A 10,955-nucleotide genomic window follows, 5' to 3' on the forward strand; every position below is an offset into this window, starting at 1 on the left:
AGGACCATTTGCCTCGGAGAAAGAATCGGGTTTGAATTGGGTTTTAACAACTTTTCTCTCCCTCCCAAAGGCCTTCACTGAAAGGCTAAGGGGAGTAAACAGATTTAAAACCCCAACTTCAGTATTGGTAGTAACCTTCAGGCCTTGACAGACTAGCAGGGAAGGAAGGTGTGTTTGTGAAGATACAGGCTGCCTACTAATCTACTTATAAACAAATAAAAATATTAGACTTTAATGTTTTCAGTCTTCTTATCATGATTTAATTTAGACTTCTTTGGGTACAAGAAACCTGGAAAGAAAAAGCACATGCTACTATTGGTAACAAAAAATCAAGTTGCCACTTTGATTTTTATTTTTCCCCCCCCTGTATATTTTTGCAAGCCAAACTAGGTGGTGAGGTGGGAAGGAGGTAAAGTTGAGACAGACAGAAAGAAAACCTATAAAAAGAATGTGGGTTATGGTAGATATATGTCTGGGTAAAACTGTTCCTATTTTTGTCATCGCTGTGTTTTGTTGGTTTTTTGTGTTGTTCTTGTTTTTTTTTAAAAAAAAAGAGTCACATGGATTAATTGCCTAAATTCACCACAAACGTAAAAATGACTGACATGAGTGTTTACCATCACACTTAAAATTTACTCTAACATAAAAAGGCCTCACACGATCTGCGTTAAGACATAGGCACTTAAGTTCTTCACCTAATACTGCATCATCATCATCATCTTTTTAGTTTTTAAGCTACTTCAAAATCTTTTTCAGAACGCTACATCTGACCAAGAAGAAAAATGTAAACTTAATTTGCCCTCGCCAGATCTCCAAACTTTCAAAACAAAAGTTTTAAGATACGCTACTCCTCTTCCCACCTCCCACCCCACCCCCTGCTTTCATATTTCCTAAGAATTCAAAGCCAGGCCAACCACCTCACTACTGCCTATGGAGACAGTCCAAGACACACTTACTAGAAAGTAAAGGCTGAAGAATTACGCAGGCTGGGGCTGGGGGTGGGGGGTGTAAGCCCCATTTAAATGACTTCTGAGTAAATATGCACAGGATTGTTCTGCCAGTCCCACTGACCTTAGGAGGACTTAACTTCCGAGCAAAGACACTTCCCAGTTCCTGCGTAAAATATTGCGCGCCCCCTATTATACAGGAAAGGGAACAGACAAGATCCATCCAAAAAAACCAAGCACTTTATATCAAGCTCAACACTCATATTTAAAAACTTAAACGCTTGATTTTGCTGGGTGGTGCCCACCATCGTTTAAATAGAAGAATTCATTTGTAATTCTAGCTGACAAAATGTGAGGCACAAATGGAGGGGGGCAAAGGGGGGCAAAGGGGTGTGCCTGTTGTGTGTGTTGGGGTGTGTGTGCTGTTTTGTTTATAGTACGCCAATGGGTGTGTGCTATCTTTATTTGGCTTCCGCTAAGACATACGGTAATGACAAGGATGCCGGGAGGAGAGCTGGATAAATGAGAGGTGCAGAAAGGCCTTTGTTGGGGTCAGAGAAGGGCTTCGGAAGAGATCTTTAGAAGTCACTTAAGAATCGCCAGGTGAGCTCTCAGGAAAACAAAAAAAGATGAGTAGGTTGGGCAGTGGGAGCAGGAAGGAAAAATAATTCATGACAATGTCCCCTTATTTACAAACCACTGGGTGGTGGCGGTGGGAGAAACCCCCACCCCTGTTTCTCCGGATTATGAACCCAAGTCCACCAAGCTGGAGGTGAGAGGGCCTAGGAGAGAGTCTTGCAGTTGGTGCTGGTGGGCTTGGAGGCCGTGATTCGCCTGGGAGGCAGACAACCCCGTCAAGGAATAGGTGGAGTTTCTGGCATGGCTGAGGCTGCCCTGGAGCAGGAGTATTGAGTTCTGATCCGGACTCTGTGGGGGCGAAAACTCCTCTTCCGAGCTGGACATGAGCGGCTTCGCCCCATCCAGGGGAGACAGCTGGTTCTGTTTGTTGGTGGAAGTGTTGTTGTTCTCCGTGTTCTCCCTGGGAAAGAGAGGCAGAGAAATGAGAAAACTGGTCATAGACCAAGCTGGTTGCAAAAGCAAGGGCCAAGGGAGGGGAGGGAATGAAGCCTAAATTGGCAGAAACGCAATTACGCAAGGGGGAAACTCTACTGAAAGTTCACTGCCACTTACTCCAGCCACCAGCTGTTTTAAAGTCCTGGTGCTGGAATTAAGCCTCTCTGGTGGTACGGTTACTTACTCTCAAGTAAGCCACGTAGTGGAATCACAGTGTGTGGGGAGGAGAGCTCTGGATGCAGTCATGCAGCGAAACACCATTTATACAACCATTCTACATAGCAAAAGGAGGTTTAGGGGGCTACATATTTCAGTATGGGAGTTTCTCAGCAGATATACATTGCGTCGAAATTTCCCTAGGCTTATTTTCAAGGGATAGAATAAATAACAATAGAAACTGTTGGTCGTGGTGCACGGCCAGATCCTACCTCTCATCTATTCAGAATTAAGCGCCCACCCTGCTGCGTTCAATGGGGCCTAAGGAACTGGGCACAAGACCCCTTCTTTTTAAGGTTTCTCTGTTGAACACTTTGCCTTGAAAGTTCCGCTGAAATCATCAGTAGACCTAACTTCCATGAATGCTCAGTGTTAGAAGGGCAAAAACTGAAAATTTGTTGACTTTTGTTTTCTGGGGGAAAGTCAGATATTTGTCTTGAGTATCAAGGCAGTCCTTTGATCAGGTTAAATAACCCCTTTATATCTTAAAAAAAGATTGAGATTAATGGGACTCACTTCCAAAGGAGAATGTTGTACAATCAAGAGTAGAACAGTGTAGGAACAGAAGTCAGAGAAAATGTGAGGGAAATGTCCAGAAATTTCTGTTTTGTCGTGTTTTGAAATCAGTTGAGGAAAACACACAATTTATTCTCATTTTATCTTGCAAGCCACCTCCACAGCGTTTTGCCCTTCAAGGCAGCCTAAAGGCTATTGTAAATTAAGTATGCTTGGCCCTTTTTTAAAAGCAAACCTTTTTTTTTACAAATGTGAAAAAAAGACACTAAGACTGGATTATCAGTGGATTATCAATGGAGGGAGAGTTGAGAAAAGCAACTGCTTTAATAGTTAGCTGGCTCATGCCCTAAATAACTTCAAAGAAAGGGTTTTTTTTAAAAACCACACATAGAACCCTAAAAGAAGACACCCTTAGGATCAAGGCTGCAAGTATTTCACATTAGCTCAGAGGATGGACAATACTGTCCTGAGCTCCTAACATTTTCTGTAATAAATCTCCCCCACTCACCCTCCAGAAGCAAAAAGCATTTTGTTCCCAAGGAGTGAATGCTAGAATCAGGATTTCTTAACTTGTTGGAACTTAGCCAGAAAGAGTGGAAGTTGTCCCCTTCCCTATAAAATATATATAATTTTGTCTTTGAGTTAGGGTACTGTTTCTCTCCCCAACCCGGCCCCTCCCTGCATACACAGAAAAGGAAAAGGAAAAAACACGAATCGCTCCTGAGTGGTAGGCTGATACAGACAAGCAGGCAATGCCCGGATCGTCTGCAATGGAGGCAGCAGAACACGGTCGCCTCTACATAAATGCAAACTCGCAACCCTTTCCTTGCACTCTGGAAGAAGCGAAAGCTGTGTCCGTCGCCCGTAGCAATTGTGGCTTCGTTGCAAAACAAGGGGAGGTAATAACTGCAGTTTTATATATAGCGCACATTTCTATCCGGTCTAAGCACCAGAAAAATCTGTTGTTTCACTCCTGGTAAAGCTGCATCTATTGCCCTCTTTGAGATGATCTAGCGGAGGAGCTTTGCTTGGAAGTAAAGAAATACCCGCGGCGAGTACAGCGCACGGAGACTTCCCTCCTGCGGGCAGCTCCGTTGAGATGGGGTGGCAACTTAAAACGCGACTTTCCTGCGCCTCCCTTCTTTCTGCGCGGGTCCCCTTAACATCGACTTTCGCTCGAGTCGAAACTCTGCCGCTCTCTGCGAGGAACAAGCGATCGCGCCTAAGGCAAGTGTGCATTCACACAACCTAGGTCAAACACGCGAGTCTCAGGCGGAGTAGAACGGCCAGACAAAAATTGGCATGGGGGGGCGGGCGTTTATCATGCAGCCTTTCTGAACCCCAGATAGTCACTCGCCACTGAAGCTTGCCGGTGGTTTCTGCTTCCACGCAGGGTGCATGATGGGGAATCGGGTGCAAAATCCCGGTTATCAACATGTTGTAAAAAATAATAATAATCCATGGGACTGAATTTCAAACAGGGTGTTTAAAAATCGGAGTAAAGAGTCCCGCTGATTTCAGGCTGAGGGGCACACAGCTGAGCCCCTAAATACATTTGCTTGAAGGCAAGTCGTATTCTCGGTGGCTCTCAACATACTTTGGGTATCACACAGTCACACAATCTGTGAATTATAAATTGCTCCCTCTCTTACAGTCGATGTTTATGGCTGCAGTGAGAATTGCAAATCAATTTCCGTTATTAGGAGAGTGGAATCTCAGGGCATTAGTTAATCCGGATTAGGAAACAGAGTGGATCGGGATTGAACGGTTTGTATTTACAGCCAAGAAAAGGTTTTTACCCTACCGGATGGGTAAAAACAAGGGTGTGAGAAATTAGAATTTAAGTGAGCAGTGAGCAGACAGGCGCGCGCGCACACACCCCTTGCATTCACACGACCAAGAGCTCACGGAAAGATATATACAGAGGTAGGCAGACCAGAAGCTCAATCCTAGCTAGCCACGTCTACTCAGAAGTAAATCCCGTTGAATCCAGTGGGTGAAGATTGCAATGAGTATGGAGTGAATCTCTCCCGCAGAAATCAGGGGATCTCCAGAGAGTTTTCTTAGTGCGGATCGTGCCCACGGCCTCGGGTGGAGGAAGAAACCCCAAATAATGGTGTGTGCGCGCGCGCATGTGTGCGTTTTACAATCCTCTGAAGAGTGGTTCATATTTTAATAATGGCTTCATCGCTGCAGCTGCCACGTTTTGGCCTCCTATTTAGACAGCTGCAGCCGGAACATCTCAGCCGAACTGATGTCAGTGTTAGTTTAGGTGAAGGAGAGACGGGTCTAGTCGGCGCGTCCACGTCGCGGCGTCAAAAAATAAAATGCTTTTGGAAAAGCTGTGTCTCTCTGCACAGCCGTTTCCAGCAGGACAACCCTCTAAATGTTTAGGATGGAAGCTAAAAATAATAAATAATCGCCGAGGACCTTCGCTCTTTTGGAAAACGGGGCTTTCAACTCTGGAATGCTCATGATGCGGGGCAAACAGCCGCAGAAAAAAACAAAAACCCATTTCAAGGCAGTTTCGCAAGCGACGCGTTAAACCGGTTTGGGCCTTTCCCCGGGAACCCAAACCGAGCCACAAGGGTCAATTCGGCTTTTTGAAAATAAATAAATAAAATTGTTGCTCTTCCCTCCCCACAATATTCACAAGCGTGCACAAACAGAGCGAGAAAAAGATGGGAGGTCAAAGGAGTTTTTGCAACATCAGGTGTCAAAAAAGTATTTGTCAAAGTGTAAATACCGAAAGATTTAGGCTAATTTATTTATTGCAACGAAAGCTATTAAACTAGTGTCTGTTGTTGTTGTTGTTGTTGTTGTTGTTGTTGTTGTTGTGAAAGTATCCCTCCAGCTTTCTAGCCTACATTCACACGTTACGCCTTCCCAGGAAAAGAAGAGGTCGGGCGCGCCTGCAGAGATCCCCTCTGTTTACCCAAACCTCGGAGTCCCCTCGGGCTAACTCCCAAACGCATGAATCGGATGCTTGGTTTTTATTCCCTTTAAAACCTTTCTGTGCTGTTAAAATGACATTTACTCGAGGGGAGATGCCCCGATCCATGCCAAATTTAATCAGAATCCGGGGAGGGGGGAGTTGTCCCAACAATTGACCAGTAGGCAAGGAAGTGGACGTAGCTTCTTCTCTGGGCACAGAAAAAAAACTCTAACCCTAAAAAAAATGAGGTAGAGCAGGTAAAGATCAAGGCGGCTCCTTACTTATATTATTGCTGTATATGTATTTATTATATCATGAACTCTTAATGGGTGGAGCTTCTCCTATAGGCACCAGTTAGTGAGTGAGTGAGTTAGTTAGTTAGTTTAATTGAATGCGAGTCCAGAAAAATCTGAGGAAAGTGACGTTTTCATATACGTTATTATGTTTTTATATAATAAAAATTGCCCAGAGTGGCTGGGGCAACCGAGTCAGATGGGCGTGGTACAAATATAATTATTATTATGATAATCACCACCTAGTTCCAGAGCGAAGCCGGACCAACAGCAGGCTTGGAACAACTCTCTCTGCGCGCGCTGTTTGTGCCAAATGACCCATCTCTAACCAATGCACATTTACTTTGGGGGTGGGCATCATTTACCCCCCCCCCTCCAGCCAGTAAAGAAGGCAAACTAACAAGAGGCAGGTGTGTATGTGTGTCAGTCACGCCCATGGATTCAAGATCTGATGGACAGAAAGGGCGGTGGGTCTCCGCGTCCCCTTCCTTTCCCTCCCCTCTCAAGGCACTAACTTGTTACCGGCAGAGTAACATTATGCCCAATCTCGGGACAGGAGATAACCGGGTCTCACAGATCTCCGGTTTCCCTCCCCTCCCTCTCTCCCTCTTCCGGGCTCCGGTTTGCAACAAATAATAATTAAAAAAAACACAACAACCTCAGCAGCTGAAACCAGAGTCTGCCCCAATTCGTCCCAACTTCGCAACAGAGCAGCCGCCAAGTTGGACTCCCATCACTCAGCCCCATTGCTCTGCAACCTTTTTCTTTGCATTGCAAGCGCGTCCGGCCAAAAGTATCCTGGGAACTGTATTTTAAGGGTGCTGGGAATTGTAGCTCTGCGGGGGTAAACTACAGCTCCCGGGATTCTTTAAATGCATTGGGGGGGGGAGAGAGAAAGCTTGGGGGTTGTTATCCTTCGGCAATTTAGATTGTGACCTCTTGCGGCACGGATTTATTCCCTCCTTCCCCTCCCCCCCCCGTTATTTTGATGCTGCTAAAAACTATATAAAACAAAACAGCCTTTGAGGCAGGCATCCTACGCCGCAGCGTAAAACCGGGTGGAAATAAGTTCCCCTGACTTGGATAATGCATGAATTATTGTGATACTAGGGGGCCATTTCTGCACCTACTGCCGAGTTTTGTGCGGGGAGGATCTGGGAGTCATCAATGGGACTGACACCCTAATCCTAAACACATGTAAACCTTCCTAAAGTCAAGTACGTCAATTTAAGCGGGGTGTGGCTGGGGTTGCAAGGAAGATAAACGACTCCCTATATAACCTCACCCCTCCAGCTCCTTTGATTAACCCCCTCGCGGTCTGCTAGGAGTGGGGAAAGTCTGACCACAGCCTCCTGCATGGGGCGGGGGGGGGGGAGAGCTTTGGAGGCTGATCCATCAAACCTATGCGTGCTTACTCGGAAGTAAAGCCCCACTGCATTCAATGGGGCTCACTCCCAGGTAAGGGACTATAACCCAAGGCTGATCTGTGGGGGAAACTGAGGTTAGAGTTCATCCTAATTCCATGATTTATCTTTTCAACTTGGTTATTATTATTATAAAAGTACTTTGAGGATTGCAGCCTTTGTGTGCATATCTAAAAGCATGTGGGCTTGCTGAGTTGACCTCCTGTCTAACCTATTGCTGGCTATTTTATATTTTTTTAAAAAAATCACAAGCACACTCCTACCATCTTTCTCCGAGCACACTAACTCAGGAGTAAGCCAAGCCGAGAACATTGAGACCTACTTTTTGCTCAGACTGACTTAGGGGAAGCCGGAAGAGGACTTTGCAGCTCGAGTCTCCTATCACCCTTCTCACCTCTTTGACCTCCAGTACTTTAAATTTTTATTTTTATTTTTTTTAAAAACCAACTCCAAAAGGGAAGTGGTGGCTCGCAGACACACCAGGGAGCTAGTTTGGGTTTTCAAACAGTGCCAAACTGAGACACAACACTCCAGTCTGGAGACTTCCTGACCCCACAATAAACCCAGCGGAACCATAAACAAGAGGGGGGTGTTATTCCTGGTCACTTTTATTTCCTTTGCTCATATGCCTCATCCTGCTGCAGCTCGGGAGATGTATCTAATATGAAGGGGGCTTTTGCTGGAAATGGAGGCGGGGGGGGGAGAGAGGGGGTTAAAGGGCAGAGTGGAAACATTACTGGGCACTAAAAGAATCAGGATAGCTTCTATCAAGTACAGGGAACTCTGGACTAGCCCTCGGAGAGGAAAGGAAATGGGGAACAGAGGTGCAAATGGGGACCTTTTGCAGGATGTGCTGGTCTGGTTAGTGGGATTCAGTCCACAGAAGTTTCTGCCCTGTCAAATGTGTAGTCTTTTAAGGTGACAAAATACTCTGATTTGCTTTTCCTACAAGAGGCTGGTGCAGCTGCCACTCTGGAAATATTGGCCTTCCAGTTAACTTGTCCTTTCAATACATACCATGTATATATATATATATATTTGCATACCGCCCCCCCCCAGGCCAAGCAGGACTGCAGTGACTATTTGTGCCAGAAGCTGTAACAACTCCACATCAGGAAAATGCCACAAAGGGTGTGATTATTTTCATTCTCCTCCCTCGGGACATAACAGGAGGAAGGAGAAGTTTGGAAGCAACAATCAAGGGAAGAAAAAGGGAAGGAGTTGAGTAGGTTTTGAAAAGGCCCTCTTTCACCCTCTTTCTATGGGGTCCCTGTTAGTACTCTCTTGACTAACAGGTATTTAACATGACACAGTAGGCTGTGCAGAGATTTCAGAAGCAAGTAAGAGCCCCTAGGGACATGATCCAGACCCACCTGAGCCCTGAAGGCCCAACGAGTTTCACGGTCCGGGTGGCAAGATGCAATCGTAACCATGTCCACTCAGAAGCAATCTCACTGAACTCAATGGGGTTACTCCCAGGTAAAGCAGGGTTAACATTCCTGTCTTGTGTCACTAGGAACCTCCTCCTAGGCATGTCTATTGAGAGGTAAGTCCTTTAGGAGAGGGTATTATTATTATTATTATTATTCCAGGTAATACCATTGCAGCCTAAAAATCAGTGGGGATGGTAAACTGTATCAGGAAGTTTTTATATGTACACCACCCAGATTGGCTGGGGAATCCCAGCCTGATGGGTGGGGGGTATAAATAATATCATTGTTGCTGTTATTATAAACGCTAGGAATGATCATTTGGCATAGTTGGTAATGAATACTGTGTAGGATACCATCCAGCCAAAGTTAAGATTTCCTATATAATTCACCATAAATTTAGGCTCCAACGATATATCCAACATACTTTGAGGGGGGTGGGGTTTAAGGCCCCACAGATCCAAACGAGACTGACTTCTGAATAGACATGCACAAGACTGCGATGCAAAAGTGCCTACCTGTGGCTGACTCCTACCTTACCTTTATCTTATTGATAATTCCGGATAGCGGGAGCCTACGCGTGCTTACTCGGGTGCAAGTCTCAGCGCGTTTAGCTGGGCTTGTTCTCTGTCTGTCTCTCTTACACACCCACACCCCAGATAAAGTTTGGTCGCCCCCTCCGCTCCTCCGACTTGCAAAACAGCAGCACCCACCTCTCTTTCGCCTCCGCCGCTCGGTCGCGCTGCCTGCGGTTTTTGAACCAGTTGCTGACCTGGGTGGTGGTGAGGCCGGTGGCTTCGGCCAGCTCCCTCTTCTCCCGGGGCGAGGGGTAAGGGTTGTGGGCGTACCACTCGCGCAGGACGCCCCGGGACTTCTCCTTGAAGCAGTAGCTGGTCTCCTCGCCGTCCCAGATGGTCCTGGGCAAGGGGAATTTCCTCCGCACACGGTACTTGCCCACGGCGCCCAGCGGCCGGCCGCGCAGCTTCTCGGCTTCCACGTAGTGGGCCTTGAGCCACAGCTGCTGCAGCTTGGGGTGGTTGTGCGGAGAGAACTGGTGGCTCTCGAGGATCTTGTACAGCTCGCGGAAGTTGCCCCGGTGGAAAGCCACCACCGCCTTGGCTTTCAGCACGCTCTCGTTCTTGTGCAAGTGGTCGCAGGCGGGCAGCGACCATAGGAAGCGGCCCAGCCTCTCCAAGTTGCCGCCTTGCTGCAGCACCTCGCAGACGCACGCCACTTGCTCCTGCGTGAAGCCGAAAGACGGCAGCATGGACATGGCGACGGGGGCGCCGAGCCGCCGACGGGGCGCCCGCCACCCGGCACTCGCTTAGCTGGCCGGAACCGGCAGAAGGACCGGCGGGGTGGTGGGGTGCGGGGAGAGAGGAAAAAGCAGCGCTGGGCGCCGCCCCCCTCCCCACACAGGCAGAAGAAGGGGAGGCGCGCAGAGACTCACCCCCAGGAACAGCCGCGAGGCGCAAACTCCAAAAAGACCCTTGGCGAATCCAAGCAGGGAGCAAAAGCGTCCCTAACAAAACCCAGCAAGCGAGGCGCAAAGAAACTGGATGCTCCGGCGCTGTCGCTGCAGGCGCAGGAAACTTTTGGGTCGGGATCTCCGACGGCAGCCAAGCTGAAAGCCGCCCCGTCGTCCTCCGGGCTCCCTTGGATTGGATGTTTGCAGCGCCCTATAGGAACGCGCGTCCAGCAAAGCAGCAGCTGCGCCCGGGAGAGGGAGAGCGAGAGAGAGCGCCGCTCAGGACGCAGCAGAAAAAAGCAGCCAAAGGAAGGCGCGGCTCGGCTAGGCTCCGGCCTGGTTGGTTGGTGCGCGAGGGAGCGAGGGAGCGGGCGCTGGCGACGGGGGCTTGGCAAGGTCCGCTTCGCTGTGGCTCTGGCTGCAGCCGAGTGGCCGACTGAGTGGCGAAGAAAAGCGAAGGAGACAGATAGGGCGGCTCTTGGTCTCTCGCTCTCTCCTCCTCCTCCTCCTCCTCCTCCCTCCAGAGGGGAGACACGTCAGGACCCTGCAATTCGAGCTGCTTCTCAAGTGTCACCTAAGGGGAACTAAACACTGTGCAAATCAATTATTGCAGACTCTCTCTTTTTTTTTAGAAGAAAAAAAGACACCCACC

At 47.9% G+C, this 10,955-nt stretch overlaps 1 protein-coding gene across 2 annotated transcripts; it reads right to left on the reverse strand.

Annotated features, from left to right (window-relative positions):
* Positions 1-237: 237 nt before the first annotated feature.
* Positions 238-10,773, reverse strand: SIX1 (SIX homeobox 1). Of its 2 annotated transcripts, none has more exons than XM_035104207.2 (2): positions 9,608-10,773; positions 238-1,986 (listed from the first exon to the last, which is right to left on the reverse strand). In XM_035104207.2, exons 1-2 carry the CDS (start codon positions 10,106-10,108, stop codon positions 1,633-1,635), a joined length of 855 nt encoding a protein of 284 aa, XP_034960098.2. In that variant the 5' UTR covers positions 10,109-10,773; the 3' UTR covers positions 238-1,632. The 2 variants fall into 2 exon arrangements, with proteins under 2 accessions (XP_034960098.2, XP_034960089.1); XM_035104198.2 differs by having other exon boundaries at positions 9,549-10,765.
* Between the last annotated feature and the right edge of the window lie 182 nt (positions 10,774-10,955).

Source organism: Zootoca vivipara, chromosome 1 (assembly GCF_963506605.1).
Source record: "Zootoca vivipara chromosome 1, rZooViv1.1, whole genome shotgun sequence".
Taxonomy (NCBI): domain Eukaryota; kingdom Metazoa; phylum Chordata; class Lepidosauria; order Squamata; family Lacertidae; genus Zootoca; species Zootoca vivipara.

Bases quoted from the DNA above. Each gene is read 5' to 3' on its own strand.
- SIX1 (XM_035104207.2), bottom strand. From the start codon at position 10,108: ATGTCCATGCTGCCGTCTTTCGGCTTCACGCAGGAGCAAGTGGCGTGC. The intron at 1,987-9,607 runs GTCAGCAACTGG...TCTCTTTCCCAG, and splicing joins CCGGCCTCACCACCACCCAG to GGAGAACACGGAGAACAACA.